The sequence below is a fragment of the Entelurus aequoreus genome, linkage group LG03 (assembly GCF_033978785.1).
Source record: "Entelurus aequoreus isolate RoL-2023_Sb linkage group LG03, RoL_Eaeq_v1.1, whole genome shotgun sequence".
Classification (NCBI taxonomy): domain Eukaryota; kingdom Metazoa; phylum Chordata; class Actinopteri; order Syngnathiformes; family Syngnathidae; genus Entelurus; species Entelurus aequoreus.
In genome coordinates, this window is record NC_084733.1 from 94,546,610 (window position 1) to 94,570,148 (window position 23,539).

Consider the following 23,539-nt stretch of genomic DNA (forward strand, 5'->3'; position numbering starts at 1 on the left):
ACGTGTAAAAGGCTTGTGAGCGTGTATAATGTGTAAAAGGCTTGTGAGCGTGTATAATAATGTGTAAAAGACTTCTGGGCATGTATAATAAAGTGTAAAAGACTTCTGGACGTGTAAAAGGCTTGTGGGCATGTATAATAACGTGTAAAAGGCTTGTGAGCGTGTATAATGTGTAAAAGGCTTGTGAGCGTGTATAATAACGTGTAAAAGACTTCTGGGCGTGTATAATAAAGTGTAAAAGACTTCTGGACGTGTAAAAGGCTTGAGCAGCACAAACTCACCAAACTGCTGACTCTGCAGCCATTATTGCGCTTAAGCTTTTAAAAGTCCTCATGAAATATTAAACACGTTCCCACAGCCTCACACTCTGCCTTTAATTCCAACAGTGTTATTCACAAGTCACAACTTTGCCTTCTTGAGAAGTGAATATTTGTGTTGGTGTGTTTGTGAGCGTTTGATGACTTTATCTGCACTTGTCACTCGCTGGCCTGAGAGACTTAGTGTAAGAACACCCGAGGACACAATCTTACACCGCAGCTACATCGTTAGCATACGGCGTCATTTCAACACATTCCAACATTAGCAACAACACCAAATACCAGTTGTACTTACTGTATCTGTTAGATCCGTAGCTGTAAAGTGATCTAAATGATCTTCTACTCTATTTACATCTGACATAGCTTACAAAGTGGTGTAGCAGAGGCACACTGCATGTGGCAGCTTCATGCTGTGGGCTTGTTTTGCAGCGCCAGGAACTGGGAGACTAGTCAGGATAGAGGGAAAGATGAATGCAGCATTGTATATATATATATTGATTGATTGATTGAAACTTTTATTAGTAGATTGCACAGTACAGTACATATTCCCTACAATTGACCACTAAATGGTAACACCCCAATAAGTTTTTCAACTTGTTTAAGTCGGGGTCCACGTTAATCAATTCATGGTAAACTGTCATGATCCATGGTCCGGATCAGGTTTTTGTATTTTCTGTTAGTTTTGGACTCCTTCAGTTCATGGTTGCTCATTGTGTTCACCTGTCTCTGATTAGAAACTTACTGACTCTTCAATGAATACTTTCAAACAAGTCAAAAAGACATCATATGTGAAAGGGAAACTTTATTCTACACCGCCATATTTTTGTAACGCTGAATAATTTCCAAATGTTTTTTTTAATTTCTATTTTGCAATGTGTCTGCCGTGAATAACTGGTGGAAGGAACGAGGCAAATATAATGGTGAGTGTGTTTTGACTCTGTTGAAATGTGTATTTAGAATAGAGTAATAATAACAGCTCACGGTCAGTCCATGACTTGGTAGAGGTGCAGGACCATGGTCCACATTGTCTGTCAAACCATGAATTGATTTACGTGGACCACGACTTAAACAAGTTGAAAGACTTATTGGGGTGTTACCATTTAGTGGTCAATTGTACGGAATATGTACTGTACTGTGCAATCTACTAATACAAGTTTCAATCAATCAATCAATCAATCAATCAATCAATCAAGGCATTGAGCCTGAGCGCAGACCAGAGCCCAGAGCCTTGGAAACTGTTCTGGACTTCAGGTGTTGAGTACTGTAGACCCTTTCCAAAGACTGAGTGTGAGCACACCCTCAACTTTCAGCTCCGTTCTTTGTGGCGTCCAAAAGTTTTTAAGTAGTGTCTTGTTTCACCAGTACTAACATGTACTGTAGTATTTCTGCTTTAGTGAGGAACATGATAATACTCTGTGGGAAAACTCAAAGCGTGTGTGTGTGTGTGTGTGTGTGTGTGTGTGGACCAGACAGACTATTAAGCCCTCAACTGCTTCTGTGGCTCATTTATCCAAAAGGTCACATGGGACTTTACCTCATTCCAGAGTTAAAAAACACGGCGTGGGAGTTGCTAGCAGCATAAAGTGTCTCTTTTTCATCGTTTTAAACAACATTCCAGAGTTAAAGAACATGACGTGGCCGTTCCATGGTCGCCCGCCTCGCCTGCGACAGCAGTGTTCTGTTCACCGCCACCACCTGACTCGTCCCCGGTGGATTCGGGGACACTTGGCCTGGCGACCCACCACCAAGTCCTCCCTCCGCCCTCCCTTGACTCTTGAACTGTCTCTTAGTTTTTTTTCCCCAAGGGACATCTGGAATCTGTCCTTTAAGGGGGGGGGTACTGTTATGATCTGCTGTTCAGTTATGTTATCGAGTCACTTGTGTTTTCAGCACCTTTTGAGTTTGTGTGTTTCAGTTGCCATGACGGCAGATTACACTCACCGGCCTCTGGTTAGTGTTCGGGACGCTCACCTGTTTCCCGGGCACTAATCAGAGGGCTACTTAGTCCTAGCCCTGGCCTCGCTTGGGCTGGTGGTTTTGTTTGCTCCCATGCAACAAGTTACGCTCCGAGTCTGTATTGGTACTAACATCTTTTGGCTACCCTTTTTGTTTTCCGTGCCGTGGGCACCACGCAGCATTTTTTGTCTGCAACTAGAATGAATAATTTCTTCTCACCTGCAAGCCCCTTGCTGACATCCCTCTGCATCTTGAACAGACCACTTCCGGCTTCACGCAAGCGTAACAGTCATTTCCAAGTTTCACACTTTTAAGCAGCAGTAACTGTAGAAGCTAGCGTTACTTCATGGCTCTCCATAGCAACCTGAGGTGCTGTGAGCATGCCACTGTCACTACCACAGAAAAGTAGTTCCTCAGTGTTAACTTCTACAGTAACAATGTTGCTATACCTTTGTAAACATGCAGGTCATGGCCTGTAAATGGAACTTTGTTGTTTTGTTTTATACATTAAATAGTAGAATCGTTGTTCGTTTTTTTCTATCTAAAATCCACAGAAAAGAGAAAGGTGCGTTCTTGTTTCCATACTGTCAGGATTTTTTATGAAGTGTCTTTAAGGACTGTACACATTTTTGCTGGATATATGAGAGCATGGACCTGGAATCTTAATGCATCATTAGAGATGATTACTACTGATGACCCAACAACTGTGCACACAAGTCAATGCTTGTTACTGCTTCACTGGATTGTTGGCAGACATTTTAAGAGCAGAAACAATGAAAAAGATTAGTATGATATTTAAAAAAAAAACACACAGATAATAAAAAAAACAAACAACTTTAATTTTCACTGCACAGCCCTTTTGTTTACCCACGATGCTGAGGAAAATGGAGGGCTTATGTATAATCCAGAGTATTAACTTGAGAAATGGGGATAATATTCAGTAAAGTCAATCAAGTGAGTGTTGCTATTAAATAGGAGTTTGCATAAACTGCATCACTAACAGCTTAAGTCCTCACGTAAGCTCGGGAAGTCATTTGGAATAAAAACTGCGATATATTTCTCAATGGAGACGATGATGGATATGATTCCCCACATGTAGTCATTCTGTATGTTTGGATGTAGTCGTACTCGTGGAAATTGTGACCATTGAAAATGTCATCAAGATGTATATTGTCATTATGTGCACTCAGAAAGTGAATATCATACAAATGTCAGAAATGTCCAGAAAAATGTAGTTCTAGTGCTAGTAGTAGTACTAGTAGTAGTAGTAGTAGTACTAGATGTACTAGTAGTAGTACTCACATGCAATGACAGGCAACTAACTGGAGGACATTTGTGTAGAAATGACAAGTGAATGCTAAAGAGTTGAATTTAAATGGGAGAAGGAAAATGTGGAATTATCAGAAAAATCTGAATTTGTGAAAATGTCCATCTGGATGTTTCCTGTAGACGCTGGAATTGTTGACAAAATGGCATTTTTGGGGTGGAAAACGTTGAACTCTGGGAAAAGCAATAATGTTTGCAACGTGAAAAAAGGCTAGCTTGAATGTTTTGATGTTCAAATCAGTGGAGGAATGTGGAAGGAGTAAGAATTTTCAAGATCAACGATCTGTCATGATCCGTGGTCCTGATCATGTTTTATATTTTCTGTTGGTTTTGGACTCCTTTTAGTTCTTTTTGGTGCACCTCTGAGTTTGTTTCGGTTGCCATGGTTACTCATTGTGTTCACCTGTCTCTGATTAGTGCTCACCTGCTTCCCGAGCACTAATCAGAGGCATTATTTAAGCTTGCCTTTGCCAGTCAGTCGGCCTGGCATCAGTTTGCTTCATGCAACCTGTCTCCGTGAGTTTTGCCTTGTCTCTAGTTTATGCTAAGTGTTTGCTTCATGCCATGCTGCCTAAGTCTTGTTTGTTTCATGCCACAGTTACCTGAGTATTGCTTGTCTCTAGTCCTTGCTAAGAAGTAGCATTAGCTCCAAGTGCGATCAACACGTTGTGCCTCCGCATTGTGTTCCGTTTTGTTTGTACTACTTTGGTATTTTGCGAATTAAATCATGTTTTTACCCGCATGCCATGTCCGGAGTGGTCTGTCTGCATTCCTGGGAGAACGACCCCGCATAAAGATGCGACCCAAACGTGACACGATCATTTGCAACATTGAAAAAAACAGGATTTTTAGTCTGGATATCCTTAAAAAGTTTAATTTTTTCATGCTGGAATAGTCCGAACTGGTTGAGAAGATGCAGATGAGAAATCTGGAGCTGTAAACATTTTTTATTTTTTTTGTCAGGGAAATGTGAACTTACGAAAAATCCCTACTCAGTGGCCTAGTGGTTAGAGTGTCGAGGTTGTGAGTTCAAACCCAGGCCGAGTCATACCAAAGACTATAAAAATGGGAGCCATTACCTCCTGCTTGGCACTCAGCATCAAGGCTTGGAATTGGGGGTTGAATCACCAAAAATGATTCCCGGGCGCGGCCACCACTGCTGCTCACTGCTCCCCTCACCTCCCAGGGGGTGAACAAGGGGATGGGTCGAATGCAGAGGACACATTTCACCACACCTAGTGTGTGTGTGACTATCACTGGTACTTGAACTTGAACTTGAACGGAAGTCTGGAATGAATAGCCAGGGTTTCCCAAACAGTTGAACATTTTGACGTTGGAAGGCTTGGAATATTTTGCAGAATGCGGACGCATGAAAAAGTGACAGAATGAGAAGAATAATGTCATCCTTTTTGTCCTCTTCAGCGTTCACACCATAAAAAGACGGCAAGCTGCAAACTACATTGCCAAATAAACCACTGAGTGGAGAACCTCAATTGAATAGTAATGGAGACCCAATATATGTCTACATACACACACTTTGTGCTTATTATGTTAACAGAAGTTGAGCTTGAGAGGCAATAAGTGCAGTAAGATGAAGTCCAACCTACCGCATGGAGAGGATTGCCTTGGTCTATCGGCACCTTGAAGTCAGCCTGCAGCTCATCAAATGCGGTTATCTGCAAGTGAAGAAGAAACATGAAGACATTGTTTCATCACACAATCATTGAAAAAATATAACTCAATTCATCTATTTGCCATTGATGATACTGATCATTGATGATACTGATCATTGATGATACTGATCATTGATGATACTGATCATTGATGATACTGATCAGGATCACGTGGTTCTTGTGTCCTTCACACCGACAGCCATCAGACTGTATCATGCATATGTTCCTTTTGACTGTACATGTACTGTAAATGTATCATGTATTTATATTATTCACATGTGAATAATGCTGGATAATAGACTGTATTTATGTTATTCACATGTGAATAATGCTGTATAATAGACTGTATTTATGTTATTCACATGTGAATAATTCTGTATAATAGACTGTATTTATTTCCTCTCTACTGTACATACTCTATATTTTAGTGCTGCAGCTCTACCATGAGATATTGCACGTACTGTTTATCAATGTTTTTCAACCTTTTTTGAGCCAAGGCACATTTTTTGCGGTGAAAAAATGCGGAGGCACACCACCAGCAGAAATCATTCAAAAACGAAACTTGTTGGATATGACTTTAAATCATAACAAGCATGCATCACTATAGCTCTTGTCTCAAAGTAGGTGTACTGTCACCACCTGTCACATCACACCCTGACTTATTTGGACTTGTTTGCTGTTTTCCTGTGTGTAGTGTTTTACTTCTTGTCTTGCGCTCCTATTTTGTGGCTTTTTCTCTTTTTTTGGTATTTTTATTTTCCTGTAGCAGTTTCATGTCTTCCTTTGAGCGATATTTCCCGCATCTACTTTGTTTTAGCAATCAAGAATATTTCACTTGTTTTATCCTCCTTTGTGGGGACATTGTTGATTGTCACGTCATGTTCATATGTACATTGTGGACGCCGTCCACAGTAAGTATTTGCTGTCGTCCAGCATTCTGTTTTTGTTGACTTTGTAGCCAGTTCAGTTTTAATTTAGTTCTGCATAGCCTCCCCTAAGCTTCAATGCCTTTTCTTAGGGGCACTCACCTTTTTGTTTATTTTTGGTTTAAGCATTAGACACCTTTTTACCTACACGCTGCCCCCCGCTGTTTCTGACATCTACAAAGCAATTAGCTACCTGCTGCCACCTACTAATATGGAAGAGTATTACACGGTTACTCTGCCGAGCTCTAGACAACACCGACACTCAACAACAACACATCATTTGAAGACTATAATTACTGCTTTGCAAAAAATGTTTTTAACCCAAATAGGTGAAATGAGATCATCTCCCACGACACACCAGACTGTATCTCACGGTACACTAGTGTGGTTGAAAAACACTGCTCTATATTGTAGTGCTGCAGATGTACCAGGAGTTAACAATGCATGTGTGCAATGCCAAAAAGAAAAGAAAACATTGCACCAAATGTGGCGAGACACGTAGCAAGTGTGTTTTACTGGGGACTGAAGTGACTAGTGTGTTATCTTCAGAGACTCAGCAGAGCTTGACTTCAAAGCAGGTTATGTCCCTTGGACCACACTGACTTACATCTTATTTCCCTTGGTCCACACTGACATGCTACTCCTTACATGTTATTTCCCAGTGGGTCCAGACTGTGATGCTGGGCCATTGTCTTACTCGGTTACAGAGTTAGTTGTCATCCTCATCACATGTGTGCAGAGTGGGAGTTGCTTATTTCATGTACTGTATGTATGTATGTTAGCACTTCAAGCTTAGTCAAAAGCAAGGACCATAGGGCGCACCGGATTATAAGGCGCATTAAATGAGCTATATTATTATGACTATTTTCTAAATGTAAAATACTTCCTTGTGGTCTACATAACATGTAATGCTGGTTCTTTGCTCAAAATGTTGCATAGATGATGTTTTACTCATCATCTTCAAGTCTTATTTACGTGCCTCCACTTTGACAACGTCTTCTCTTTGTTGTAGCGGTGTAGCGTGCAAGGACGGGAGTGGAAGAAGTGTCAAAAGATGGCGCTAACTGTTTTAATGACATTCACACTTTACTTCAATCAATAACGGAGCAGCATCTCCTCATCCGTGGCTCACTAGTGCAACAACAACACCCGAAATGTGTCCCGTGACCGGAACTCTCTAATAACTAAAGTTCCTTGGGTGAATAATGTCAACTCACTACACCGGTATGTTTTAGTGCTTTCATGGTGAGTTTACTGACAGATATAAGTAAGAACTTGACACTACTTTATATTAGAAATGGCAACATGAATGTCACATAACAAGAAGATAGAGGAAAAGAAGAAGATTATCCACTACGGTGTCGGCACGGACTACAAAGGAGGATGCGCACAATTTTTCAGGACTTATGCAGATCCCAAATACAGATCAGCAGGTACCAGAAGGTAAGAAAAGTTGCTTTTGTATAATATTGTGAAAGAAAACAGCAGATAATATGTCTTACCTCATACACACACCGTAATAATACTCCTATGTTGAAGCACAGTACAATCCATCGAGCGGTGTGGCTTCATAGCTTACCAAAGACGTACTAAAACATTTTGATAGATTTTTGAGCGCCGTGTGTAATGTTCTATATTCTCAATGGAACATATAAAATGTTGGTGTTGTTTACTGGCGTCACGTGTCTTATGTGTGACTGCCATCTACTGGTCACACTTATCATTTCACCATGTACCAAATAAAATTGCTTCGAGGTCGGTAAGCACAACCAAACATTATAAGGCGCACTGTCGAGTTTTGAGAAAATGAAAGGATTTTAAGCGCGCTTTATTGTCCGGAGAATACGGTACAATTGATCCGATGTTGGGAGTGTTTGAGTGTTGTTTCGGTGACAAGAGTCTTTCTGCTGAAAATGTGGTGCATCACTGGTAATTGACAGATGTTTACACATTGTTGACGTTCCCCTTTGAAGGGAGAAAACACACCTTTCAGCAGAGTAGTTGACAAGAATCAACATGAATTGAATATTGACTGTCAATGGCAGAGTTGTATATTTTCATGTGAATGTTGTTTTATTACAACACTTTGAAGCCATGGTTGGAAAACAATGTCAATAAACTGCAGTTTAAAAATCCAAAATCCTTTATCGGTCATTCCAGACGACATCTGATTAGCACGTTTTTTAATGCAAATGTTGACGGGAAATCTGAGGAGAAGCCACATTCTGAACAAGTCATATCCACAGAAGGTAACGTTTGCTACACAAGCCACGACACAAGAGCGTAATCCAGCTTTCAAAGACTGAGATATAATGTACACCCAGAGAACAACCAAGTGTACCAGGGTATTTTAAGGATCCACATACGTGTTGAGCATGAATTTGCGTACATATTAGCACTCTGCCAGTCAGGAGCAAAGTAATGGTTTATTTTGTTTATGTGGATGGGTAATGTGCTGCACGGTAAAAATGACCAACCGAAGATTCCGGACAAATGTTTTGCTGATGGATTCTCTCAGGAAGTCATCGCTTCCTTCAAATTGGTTTAAACAGCTCAGAAAACAAAACAAATGAAGTGTTAGAGTGTTATGGTTCAATTGACAGGATTTCAATAATCCCTGGAAGGATTTAGCCAGGAGCATCCAAAGCTGTGCTGCAGACTTCCCAGAGGTCAACGGTCACCCGAGAGCTGGGAGTTGGCTTCGGTTTTAATTGCTCGCAGGCTCCCTTCAGGGCCGCTATCTGTGCAGGACACCTTGGCACTTTCCCTGATGTTGATAAATAGTGTTGGCACACATAACCCTTTACTTCACTCACAGGAAATCCAATCTGTTCCTTGCAGACATCCATGAGGCCTCTACAGAACTCTATAGGCTCTTGGACTTGGTGCGAGGCACAGGATCAAACTAGCAAGCACTTATAAAGACAGAATATAGGATGGGATAGACCTTATATATACTGCAAACATGTTGCAGTGCAGAGTATATAATATGCATGTATTTATATATATGAAAGGGACAAACGGTAGAAAATGGATGGATGGATGGATGTATATAATGTGTGTACAAATAAAGTGTCACGTTCGGGTCGGGGTTCGTTCTCCCGCAATGCAGACGGACAACTCCGGACATGGCGTGCAGGTTGGAACATTATTTATTCCACAAAATATCAAAGTAGTACAAAAAAAACGGAAAACATGTCACACTCGAAGCTAATGCTACTATTAGCATGGACTATGGACAAGAAATAAACACGTAGCTTTGGCATGAAACAAACAACTTAAGTAGCAGGTTGCATGAAGCAAATACAAGTCACGTGGACACGGCATGAAGCGAACAAACAGCATCAACTATGGCATCGCATGAAACAATGACGCCAGGCCGACTGACCGGCAATGGCAGGCTTAAATAATGCCTCTGATTAGTGCTCGCGTAGCAGCTGAGCGGCTGAACACTAATCTGAGACAGGCGAACATAATTAGCAACCATGGCAACCAAAACAAAATCAGGGAGGTGCACAAACAGGAACTAAGGGAGTCCAAAAACCCAACAGAACATAACCAAACAAAACATGATCTAGACCACAGATCATGACATAAAGAGACTTTATAAATGTCTTTACATGGAAGAAAATGAATGTTGAGTGTTGCTGTTAGCCCAGAAAATGGTGGATTTGGGAACACAGACCTGGTGACCCATAAATTGTAATGAGGATTATTCTTTGATTGAAGGTCCGGTCCACTGAACGGTTGAAGCTCCCAGGTAAATGTTACAGCTTTGGTCTCACTCCCGCAAGGCATTATTGATTGCGTCCGTTAGCACCACTAGCGTAGCATCCACAAGCATTTTCTGCAGAAAGTGAGCCCTGACGAAGAATTCTTTGACTTCGGTACTATTGGAAGAGATCTTCAACTTGGGGTTGGATAGAGCCATCATTCGTTTGCCTCGTACAAGTGATTAGACATAACTAAACACTCATCAATGTCTCCAAGATAATAAATAGTCAGTATGGTGTACATGTTCTTCAAATGAAGTATTTGCTATCATATTCTATCCAGATAAAGGCTGAAGAGGACATGTTGATGCATCACACATCAGTTTATGGTTGAATTTAGATAGTGTGTGAATGAATATTGCAACATAAACACCTGGAGTGTGCGTCACTTTAACAAAATGAAAGTATAATCCCTGAGAGTGTTCATTGTGCAACGAAAGAATGGAAAGAGCGGCGTCAGGAAGATGGATGAGGAGCCAGCGGGGGTTAATGAACACATGGATCAATGCTGAGCCAAGCCAGTTATACCCTGAACACCACCTCCATGAACACCACCTCCATTAACCTCCATTGCCGGCTGCCAACTACTCTTCTCTGCCTTCACATTACAATCAATTCTATTTTCCTCCCACTTGATGTCTCACTAGGCGCCTTCTGCAAATGTTTCAGCGCAGAGACAAAATGTATTTGTACTCTCGTGCCTCTTCTATGTGGGCTCAGCATACTGAACACCTTCATGTAGACCTCAGACATACTGAACACCTTCATGTAGACCTCAGACATACTGAACACCTTCATGTACACCTCAGACATGCTGAACACCTTCATGTAGACCTCAGACGTACTGAACACCTTCATCGTATGCAAATATCATTATTGGCCTTCGTTGACACAAAATAATTCAATCTACGGCGTGGCGTAGTTGGGAGAGTGGCCGTGCCAGCAATCTGAGGGTTGCTGGTTCAATCCCCACCTTCTACCAACGTCCGTTGTGTCCGTGAGCAAGACACTTCACCCTTGCTCCTGATGGGCCCGGTTAGCGCCGTGCATGGCAGCTCCCGCCATCGGTGTGTGAATGTGTGAATGTGGAAAATAGTGTCAAAGCGCTTTGAGTTCCTTAAAAAGGTAGAAAAGCGCTATACAAGTACGACCCATTTACCATTTACCTCCTAATGAGGTGGAATCCATTAACAAGCAACATAGTTCTGGTCTGGCTCCAAAGAGCAGAACAGATGGTATCCAGGATAGTCTTCACACAGTATGGCCTTCCACAAATAGTCCATTTATGGCGAGTTGTATTGAATGTGATCATTATTTTTGACACCTCCAGGAACAGATGTAACTAGGACATTGCGAGGAAAGCAGATTGTACTTCATATTTATTTCATTAATGTTATTAAATCATGAATAATCCAGATGAAGACTGCTAGCACTAACCACAACTCAGAGCTGAACTCTTTCCCTGTTCCGGTCTCCCAATTGTTATGATGCCAATCATCCTTCATGGTTTGCTGACTCCTCACCCAGGGTCCCCCCAGAAAAAGACACAACTTTGTAACTGTTTCATATACTACGTAGTTGTCACGATTGGTGAAGCGGTGCTTGCAGCGTGACTCCAAAGATGTGGCATTGCAAAGAAAGATGAGTGCAGCTAGGAAGTGCACAGGAACAAAACTAGTAAAAAAATAAACCTACTCTCAATAGAGCAGCGAAGGCTAAACTTGCATAGACCGCCAATGATCAAGCACTGATGGACAGGCAGATAAAGAAGCCTAATTGGCAATCAGAAACAGGTGATTGCCAGTCAAGGACAGGTGTAGGAGCCAGCACTCAGTGGCCAGACATGGGAAGTGAAACTAAAAATAAAGTGCACTAGACAGAAACTTCCAACACTGGAAAATGGAACACATCAAGGAAGTGTTGGGAGCCCAACCTTGTTTTCTATTATGATCACTAGCTTTGTGCACATGGACACACTTAATCCGACTAAAAGCCGAACCGGAGTAAAAATGCTTTATGTAAACACACAATTCGGAATATTCTGACCCGATAACACACAAAATTCCATACCGATCGACTCGGGTGGGTTATGTCGAAAGTCATTGGGATTGTAGCGCATAAAAACACATCTTCAGAAATTCGGATGACAAATTATCCTCAGTGCACATGTCATTGATGTCAGATATACTTTGGTGGTGGAGCGGGGATTACATTTAATAGTCTCGGAATGAAGCAATAGTCTCGCTGCTGTCTCCCCACATTCAACACGTACGGAAGTAGCGTTTAAAACGAGACATAATCACAACATAAAAAGCACGGAACAGCTCCACTTCAAAAAGAGAGGTAAAACAAAAGTAGTGAACGGAAGGAAGAAATGATGACTAAATTATAATCCAAATCCAGAAGATGGAGCCTTATGGAAAAAAAGAAGTGTATTACCCAAACAATGCAAGAAGGTATTTGCCCTGTTGAAGAGTGGTATGAAATGGGGTTTTTTAAAGTCTAAAGTTATGTATTTAATTATAGGGAAATTAGGAATTTGGATCCAAAGCAATAAGGTTCTAGTATTAAATTTGTGGAAACATTGTTTTTTAGGAGTACATTTAGACCAAAGATTGACCTGGGGAGTACCTATTAATTGTGTGATTAATTAAGATGTTCTTAAATTGATGAGATGCCTTACAGGTACAAGGTGGAGTGTGGTTTTGAAGTCATTGAAATATATTAATATCTTATATATAAGATCTGGAGTAGTCTACAGATTGGCCTCTTAAAATTCTATGTGATTCAATCTCAGGCTTTCAGACTGTGTTTGGGTGCAGTGAGGACTATGCTTCATTGTACACACTTTTTCATTTAAGAACCATGTTCTAGAACAAAATAAAGTTTGTAAATCGAGGTTTACAAACTACAAAGGCGGACGCGCGCAATTTTTCAAGACTTATGCAGATCCCAAATACACATCAGCAGGTACCAGAAGGTAAGAAAAGTTGCTTTTGCATAATATTGTGAAAGAAAACAGCAGATAATATGTCTTACCTTATACACACACAGCATAATAATACTCCTTTGTTGAAGCACAGTACAATCCATCAAGTGGTGTGGCTTCGTAGCTTACCAAAGTCCTACTAAAACATTTTGATAGATTTTTGAGCGCCGTGTGTAATGTTCTATATTTTCAATGGAACATATAAAATGTTGGTGTTGTTTACTTGAGTCATACTGCCGTCATATTGCAGTCTACAGGTATATCTTATGTTTGACTGCCATCTACTGGTCACATCATTACACCATGTACCAAATACAATTGCTTCGAGGTCAGTAAGCACAACCAGAATTATTCCGTACATTAGGCGCACCGGCTTAGAAGGCGCACTGTCGAGTTTTGAGGGGAAAAAAAGGATTTTAAGTGCGCCTTATAGTCCAGAAAATACGGTAATATGCAGAACACTTCCCTTGTGGATCATTAAAGTTTGTCTAAGTGTAACACAGGTTAATTTATGAGCCACCTTCAACATTCCTCATGACATCTCTGAGTGGAAACATGTGGAGGATAAAAAGGATAAGCCCCAATACTAAGAGGGGGGTGGACTCCGACTAAAGAGGCGACCCTGCAACTGCCATAATAAAACATCTTGCTCTACATTTTGCAGTAAAGACAGCATTTCTGCTGCATGGCTTTGCTTCATTCACAGATACACAAATGTTGCGTCGCCATGGCAACACGGCAAACCCAGCATGAGCTGAGCGAGTGTCATGGTTGTTAAGTGGGAATGATTCCACACCTTAGTTCAAATGACAAATGCCCAGTACTTGTCAAACTGTGAAGAAAGTCATCGTCCACATGGAACTCCACCCAATCTGCATCAACTGCTTCCTTCCAATCTGCATCAACTGCTTCCTTACAATCTGCATCAACTGCTTCCTTCCAATCTGCATCAACTGCTTCCTTACAATCTGCATCAACTGCTTCCTTCCAATCTGCATCAACTGCTTCCTTACAATCTGCATCAACTGCTTCCTTCCAATCTGCATCAACTGCTTCCTTACAATCTGCATCAACTGCTTCCACCCAATCTGCATCAACTGCTTCCTTCCAATCTGCATCAACTGCTTCCTTCCAATCTGCATCAACTGCTTCCTTCCAATCTGCATCAACTGCTTCCTTCCAATCTGCATCAACTGCTTCCTTACAATCTGCATCAACTGCTTCCTTACAATCTGCATCAACTGCTTCCTTACAATCTGCATCAACTGCTTCCTTACAATCTGCATCAACCAAAACGTCAGTGGCAGGCTGGGAGTTTCTCACCTAGGCCTCCAGTGATGTCCTACTTAGTCCCACTTCACCTCTCAAAATACCAAAATGGATATCACCACATGGACACTACTGGAGAAACTATACAGAAGCACACTTGCACACTACTGGCCATTGAACCACATCGCATCTATTTTTCCACGCATTTAACATTCAATAAAGCCGCTTCAGTAATTAAAACATATCTTACGGGTACTGTCAAAATTTAAATAATTGTATAAAACAAATGAAAAAATTAAGAAATTCAATATTTGAACTCCCAATTGGTAGCCCCGATTCGACGCCGTATAAGCCAGTGGTACGGTCATAGTCGGTAGCTGGTCGTAGTTGCTTTATTGGTGTGAAAGTGGCGGGCAAACCATTTCCCCGCCGGGATAGCTTCAGGTGTTGGCCGACCTCGTCTCACAACATGTGGTTTCTCTTAAGTATCCAGTGTTTCCCATAAACTGCCAAGATACCTGTGGCGGTGGGGGCGTGGCTATTGGCGTGGTCACCATGACATCGAGTAATTTGCATAATTTACTACAATGATTTGATTTTCTCTAAAAAGGCTCAAAAAATGTATACTTACTAATTAATAATAACAGTTTTGTTTTAAACGTCCATCCATCCATCCATTTTACAATATAATTACAACACTTTATGCACATATTTATATACAGATTTGAACAATAAGTTATTCACTGAAATATATTTATTAATTGTGGTTCTTACAAAAAATATATCTTATAAAAATATAAAAGCTAAACTGTCTCTTAAAGCTCTGCCCCTTTAATTAGTGCATACTAAATAATTTAACTTTAGCCTACTACTACAAGCATATTATTTACCAGCAACATAAAGTGAAACAGAGGCAGAGGTGTCCTGCCACAGTCAGTAACAAATAAACAGAAAACAGTAGTGGTCAAATAAGGCAACAAGAGAAGTATCCTACACTTCTCTTTTGTAAAGTAAACCTGAACAGCCTATATGGGCATCTACATCTACTATATGATTTGCCTGAGAAGCTGGACAGGACAAAAAAAAAAAAAAAAAAAAAAAAAAAAAAAAAAATTTAAATTGTATTTTTTTTTTTTTTTTTTTTTAAATTTGTGACGGACGTAATTCTTTTGTGGCGGGCCGCCACAAATAAATGAATGTGTGGGAAACACTGGTATCCTTCTTGAAAATGGCCTTGCAAAGATATATCTGCCACCTAATCAACATCTTGCTCTCCTTCTTCGTGACTACGGGTGAGTTTTCTGTGGCTTTCTATGGCTCTGGTGCCACTTCCTGTTTTCGTAACTTGTGATTGGATACTCACTTGGGAGTCCCAAGTGAGTATCCAATCACAGCGTGAGGCCAGCTAGAAGGCCTGACTGACAACAACTGCTGATCTGATTGGCTATGGCAATTGTCTATCAACTGTATGTGTCCGTTGACTTACAGGGCACACACATTGCTGAGTCTGAAGGCAGATTTGGTACAGCATGGCAACATAGGCTTGCTGAATTCTGATTGGATACAAACTCTAAGCTAAAAACAACAGCAGTGGAAGGAGCGGAATATGACATGGATGGATGGATGGATGGATTGATGGATGGATGGATGGATGGATGGATGGATGGATGGATTGATGGATGGAGGGATGATGATGATTTCTGGCCGTCTCTGCGAAAAGTGCGTGTGTGGAAAAAGAATATGTGTTAATGAAGACGTGTTTTCCTCCCGAGCATTGGCAAGATGTGACCGAGCCACAGTTTCATCATCAAAGTAGCACGTAGAAAAGCACACTTAGCCCCGCAACATATTTTCTGTTTGAATGATCAGTTCTTGTCATTAACAACTAAGGACATTCCTTGAAGCACTATAACCATTTTCCATAATAATCATTCATTCTTAACAGTTTCAGCCTCCAGAAGCCTCTAGAAAATACACCGTAATTTCCGGACTATACGCCGCTACTTTTCCCCCTCGTTCTGGTCCCTGCGGCTTATACAAGGGTGCGGCTTATACACGGCCTGTTCTTCTCCGACACCGACGAAGAGGATTTCGGTGGTTTTAGTACGCAGGAGGAAGACGATGACACAATGATTAAAGTCAGGGATCCATTCTAGGCCCCATCCTGTTTTCCTTGTACATTCTCCCTCTTGGAGAGATTTTTAAGAAACATGGAGTGTCTTATCACTTTTATGCAGATGACTGCCAAATGTATATGCCAATTTCAAAAGGCCACGGCCCCCTGACACGCCTTCTCAACTGTCTATGTGATGTCAAGGCTTGGTTAGCCCAGAATTTTTTAATAATGAATGAGGGAAAAACGGAAATTTCAGTTTTTGGTCCGGCCCTCACTGACTTGGGACCATTGCAAAATGATGTGCATACCAAAGTCACCAGCCTTGGCGTCACTATAGACAGCCATTTTAAATTTGACAAACAAGTCAATGGCGTTTTAAAATCGTGTTTTAGCAAAGGTAAAACCATTTTTATCTTTTAACCTTTTTGAACAAGTGGTGCATGCTTTTATTTCAAGTGGCCTGGACTACTGCAATGCACTTTATGCTGGCATTAGCCAAAAAGCTCTCTCCCGGTTGCAGTTAGTCCAGAACGCGGCAGCACGACTTTTAACAGGGGCCAGGAAACGCCAGCATATAACCCCAATTCTTCAGAGTTTGCACTGGCTCCCTGTTCATTTTACAATTGATTTTAAATCCTTGCTGTTTGTTTTTAAAGCTTTACATGGACTGGCACCTCAGTATATCTCGGACCTCATCCAAATGTACACACCTGCGCATGCTCTGAGGTCCGAGAGCCAGCTCCAGCTCGTGGTGCCCAGGACCAGACTTAAAACCAGGGGAGACAGGGCCTTCTCTGTGGTCGGCCCTAAACTCTGGAACACTCTGCCCCTCCATGTTCAAACTGCTCCCACAGTGGAGTGTTTTAAGTCTCGTCTTAAGACCCACTTTTATTCTTTGGCTTTTAACACTACGTGAGTTGTTTGGTCTTCTGTCCTCTGTTGTCCTGTGTGGTTAGGGTTAGGGTTATACATTTTGATGTCTATTTTACTGTTTTAATTGGTTTTACCCTTTAAAATCGTTTTTAATCATATTTATTTTTTATATTGCCTCTGTATTGGTTTTCTATTCATTTATTCTTTGTTTTTATTCAGTCATTGGTGTAGCATAATATTGTTTTTAATATTATTTTTAATATTGTTTTTAATATTGTTTTTAACATGGCTGTGCAGCACTTTGGAAACATTCTTGTTGTGTAAATGTGCTATATAAATAAAGTGGATTGGATTGGATTGGATTAAAGACTGACTTTTCATATACCGGTAGGCTGCTTATTTTGATAACGTACAGGCGAGCACTTTGTATTACTTTGCAGCGTTGTATTATTTGTACTCTGCACGAATGCTGTTCGCCATGTCAAAGATGTGAAAGTTTGATTGAATGATTGAAAGATTTATTGTTGATAAATGGGACGCTTTGCGTTCCCAAACAGTCATCTCTGTCCCGACAATCCCCTCCGTGGTAGCAGGAACCCCTATATACTACGCTAATTACACTATATACTACGCTAATTACACTATATACTACGCTAATTACACTATATACTACGCTAATTACACTATATACTACGCTAATTACACTATATACTACGCTAATTACACTATATACTACACTAATTACACTATATACTACGCTAATTACACTATATACTACGCTAATTACACTATATACTACGCTAATTACACTATATACTACGCTAATTACACTATATACTACGCTAATTACACTATATACTACGCTAATTACACTATATACTACACTAATTACACTATATACTACACTAATTACACTATATACTACACTAATTACACTATATACTACGCTAATTACACTACATACTACGCTAATTACACATCAAAACCCTGCGGCTTATAGTCGGGTGCGGCTTATATATGGAGCAATCTGTATTTTCCCCTAAATTTAGCTGGTGCGGCTTATAGTCAGGTGCGGCTTATAGTCCGGAAATTACGGTACTGTCATACGTCACACTCCGCATCCAGGAAACCCAAAAAACGAGAATAAATGATATCATTTCCCCATTGTGCACCACTGGGGAGACGGTCTCTACATCAGGTGTGCACCAGAGGACTTCCCCATCCCTCACTTGCTACACTTTCAGCTGTAATGACACATGGAGGACACCACACACTGACTCTTGCTACACTTTCAGCTGTAATGACACATGGAGGACACCACACACTGACTCTTGCTACACTTTCAGCTGTAATGACACATGGAGGACACCACACACTGACTCTTGCTACACTTTCAGCTGTAATGACACATGGGGGACACCACACACTGACTCTTGCTACACTTTCAGCTGTAATGACACATGGAGGACACCACACACTGACTCTTGCTACACTTTCAGCTGTAATGACACATGGGGGACACCACACACTGACTCTTGCTACACTTTCAGCTGTAATGACACATGGAGGACACCACACACTGACTCTTGCTACACTTTCAGCTGTAATGACACATGGGGGACACCACACACTGACTCTTGCTACACTTTCAGCTGTAATGACACATGGAGGACACCACACACTGACTCTTGCTACACTTTCAGCTGTAATGACACATGGAGGACACCACACACTGACTCTTGCTACAGTGGAAGAGAATCCCACAAGCGGACTTGGCCTAGTGAACAGTAGCGCTCCAGGGAGGTTGCAGTTCATGTTAATTACAATGTCTTCATAATCACTTCTGCCAACTCCCCTATGGGTGAATGTGGTATTGTCTCCCTACGTCTAGCATTAAAAGATTACAGTTGGTACAAAATGCGGCTGCTAGACTTTTGACAAGAACAAGAAAGTTTGGTCATATTACGTCAATACTGTATATACCTTTAAATATACCTATATATATATACCTATACTGGCTCACCTGCACTGGCTTCCTGTGCACTTAAGATGAGACTTTAAGGTTTTACTACTTACGTATAAAATACTACACGGTCTAGCTCCTGCCTATCTTGCTGATTGTATTGTACCATATGTCCCGGCAAGAAATCTGCGTTCAAAGAACTCCGGCTTATTAGTGATTCCCAGAACCCAAATAAAGTTTGTGGCCTATAGGGTGTTTTCTATTGGGGTTCCAGTACTCTGGAATGTTCTAGCAATAACAGTTAGAGATGCTACCTCAGTAGAAGCATTTAAGTCCCATCTTAAAGCTCATTTGTATACTCTAGCCTTTAAATAGACCCGTTGATCTGCCGTTTCTTTGCTCCTCTGCCCCCCTCTCCTTCGTGGAGGGGTGGGGGGCACAGGTTCGGTGACCTCAGATGAGGAGCTAGCTGTCCAGGGTCGGGATCCAGGGTGGACCACTCGTCTGTGCATCGGTTGGGGACGTCTCTGCCCTGCTGACCCGTCTCCGCTCGGGATGGTCTCCTGCTGGCCCCACTATGGACTGGACTCTCACTATTATGTTAGATCCCCTATGGACTAGACTCTCACAATTTTATGCTAGATCCACTCAACGTCCATTGCACCGGTCTCCCAGGGCGGGGGTCCCCACATCTGCGGTCCCCTCCAAGGTTTCTCATTGTTATCCCATTGGGTTGAGTTTTTTCTTGCCCTGATGTGGGATCTGAACCGAGGATGTTGTTGTGGCTTGTGCAGCCCTTTGAGACACTTGTGATTTAGGGCTATATAAGTAAACATTGATTGAACATTTAAATGGGTGCATGTTGTTGGGGGATGGAAGGAGAGCTGAGGAGTCTCCTGTGAAAGATGAAGGGACCCTCGGTCCTCCGCCAGAGCCTTGAAGAGAAGTTCCTTCCCTGTTGCCCCTTCTCACTCTTCTTGTGCGGTTTTGACACGGGCCGTCAAAGTCAATGTGATAATACAAGCTCATTTCATTTAGCGGCACTATTTTATTTGATCAAAGCTGGGGACATGTGTGATGGTCACACCATGGCCACAAGCAGGAACAAAGAGCAGAAAGGCACATAGTAAAAGGAAAAACTGAATGGCAATATCCTTAGAGCCCTGCGGGTGGGTCTCCTCACAAGACCAAAGCCATTTGCATCTGCTGCCAGTCCAGTCCAGTCAAGTGCCGGCAGCTAGAATCCTTCCTTCCACCAACTGAAGCAGACAAAGAATTACAACCAACGCCCACACCATCTGCAAAAGAGCCCGAATGCTGCCACCCATCAATATTATGGAATGCTGCCACCCATCAATATTATGGAATGCTGCCACCCATCAATATTATGGAATGCTGCCACCCATCAATATTATGGAATGTTGCCACCCATCAATATTATGGAATGCTGCCACCCATCAATATTATGGAATGCTGCCACCCATCAATATTATGGAATGCTGCCACCCATCAATATTATGGAATGCTGCCACCCATCAATATTATGGAATGTTGCCACCCATCAATATTATGGAATGCTGCCACCCATCAATATTATGGATTCTTAGGGGCCGACTGTCATGAAGACTCAGAAGGCTGGCATGTTTTTACAAATTGACATTTATCTTGTTTTAAACTTAGGGCTGTTGCAAACTGATTGATTGATTGATTGAGACTTTTATTAGTAGGTTGCACAGTGAAGTACATATTCCGTACAATTGACCACTAAATGGTAACACCCGAATAAGTTTTTCAACTTGTTTAAGTCGGGGTCCACTTAAATTGATTCATGATACAGATATATACTATCATATATACTATCATCATAATACAGTCATCACACAAGATAATCACATTGAATTATTTACATTATTTACAATCAGGGGGGTGGGGGGGGGGGTATGGACATCAAGTAGTGGACATAGAGAGAGAGAGAGAGAGAGAGAGATCAGAAGGCATAAGAAAAAGAAAAAGTATCTACATTTGATTGTTTACATTTGATTATTAGCAATCCGGGGAGGGTGTTAGTTTAGGGTTGTAGCTGCCTGGAGGTGAACTTTTATTGCGGTTTTGAAGGAGGATAGAGATGCCCTTTCTTTTATACCTGTTGGGAGCGCATTCCACATTGATGTGGCATAGAAAGAGAATGAGTTAAGACCTTTGTTAGTTCGGAATCTGGGTTTAACGTGGTTAGTGGAGCTCCCCCTGGTGTTGTGGTTATGGCGGTCATTTACGTTAAGGAAGTAGTTTGACATGTACTTCGGTATCAGGGAGGTGTAGCGGATTTTATAGACTAGGCTCAGTGCAAGTTGTTTAACTCTGTCCTCCACCTTGAGCCAGCCCACTTTAGAGAAGTGGGTAGGAGTGAGGTGGGATCTGGGGTGGAGGTCTAGAAGGAACCTGACTAGCTTGTTCTGAGATGTTTGGAGTTTAGATTTGAGGGTTTTGGAGGTGCTAGGGTACCAGGAGGTGCATGCGTAATCGAAAAAGGGTTGAACGAGTATTAGCCGTGAATTCCCGTATATTGGACAAAATGTGTTTGTCTCATACCAAACCTCCATTTTTTCGGTAAATTGCCGATTAACTCTTGTAAATACAGCAGACTGTTTTTGACAGATCTTAGATGGGATAAATGTGCCGTGGCAGATCACGTGCCAATCACGCCATGCCGCCTGTCAACCAATGACAGCCCTGCGAGTGCAAACTACTTCTATACATGAGTACTGTTGCCAAGTCCACTGTGGACTTATTTTATCGCAAAGTCGCTTGCAAATCGAACGAGTTGCCTGTGGTGATTTTTTGGGGCTGTTTTTTTAACCGGTAGTTGCGTATTTGGGCTTGCTTTTCTATCTGTTTGGTAGATATTTTAGCTCTTTCTCTGTGTGTTTTAACCATTTTTGTTTGAAAAAGCACAACAAACATTTGAAACACATTTTCCTGTCCTGTAACTTGATACTATTAATAACTTGAAAGTGATCCGTCTTATACTTTTCTAATTTTTTTGTAATCAGACAACATTTTCGGCATGTTGGATGGAATTTTTAGGTAAAAATGATATACCGAAAATATTGTCTGATTACAAGAACATTTGAAAAATATATGAATAAGAAGACATAATGAACCTTTTTGAGTGATGTGTCTTAGCCTACATGTCACATGTCTACATGTCAGTGTGAGAATACTTGACTTATAATGTGGTGTGTCTACATGTCAGCGTGAGAATACTTGACTTATAATGTGGTGTGTCTACATGTCAGTGTGAGAATACTTGACTTATAATGTGGTGTGTCTACATGTCAGTGTGAGAATACTTGACTTATAATGTGGTGTGTCTACATGTCAGTGTGAGAATACTTGACTTATAATGTGGTGTGTCTACATGTCAGTGTGAGAATACTTGACTTATAATGTGGTGTGTCTACATGTCAGTGTGAGAATACTTGACTTATAATGTGGTGTGTCTACATGTCAGTGTGAGAATACTTGACTTATAATGTGGTGTGTCTACATGTCAGTGTGAGAATACTTGACTTATAATGTGGTGTGTCTACATGTCAGTGTGAGAATACTTGACTTATAATGTGGTGTGTCTACATGTCAGTGTGAGAATACTTGACTTATAATGTGGTGTGTCTACATGTCAGTGTGAGAATACTTGACTTATAATGTGGTGTGTCTACATGTCAGTGTGAGAATACTTGACTTATATTGTGGTGTGTCTACATGTCAGTGTGAGAATACTTGACTTATAATGTGGTGTGTCTACATGTCAGTGTGAGAATACTTGACTTATAATGTGGTGTGTCTACATGTCAGTGTGAGAATACTTGACTTATAATGTGGTGTGTCTACATGTCAGTGTGAGAATACTTGACTTATAATGTGGTGTGTCTACATGTCAGTGAGAGAATACTTGACTTATAATGTGGTGTGTCTACATGTCAGTGTGAGAATACTTGACTTATAATGTGGTGTGTCTACATGTCAGTGTGAGAATACTTGACTTATATTGTGGTGTGTCTACATGTCAGTGTGAGAATACTTGACTTATAATGTGGTGTGTCTACATGTCAGTGTGAGAATACTTGACTTATAATGTGGTGTGTCTACATGTCAGTGTGAGAATACTTGACTTATATTGTGGTGTGTCTACATGTCAGCGTGAGAATACTTGACTTATAATGTGGTGTGTCTACATGTCAGTGTGAGAATACTTGACTTATAATGTGGTGTGTCTACATGTCAGTGTGAGAATACTTGACTTATAATGTGGTGTGTCTACATGTCAGTGTGAGAATACTTGACTTATAATGTGGTGT

The 23,539-nt window shown here is 41.2% G+C and overlaps 1 protein-coding gene across 1 annotated transcript in view; it reads right to left on the bottom strand.

The window, feature by feature from the left end:
• LOC133645994 (protein cornichon homolog 3-like) overlaps positions 1-5,296 on the bottom strand; it is a 56,923-nt gene extending 51,627 nt beyond the window's left edge. The window contains exon 1 of the mRNA XM_062040917.1: positions 5,207-5,296. Coding sequence (XP_061896901.1) covers positions 5,207-5,296 — 90 coding nt within the window. The remainder of the gene's footprint in view (positions 1-5,206) is intronic.
• Positions 5,297-23,539: the final 18,243 nt, after the last annotated feature.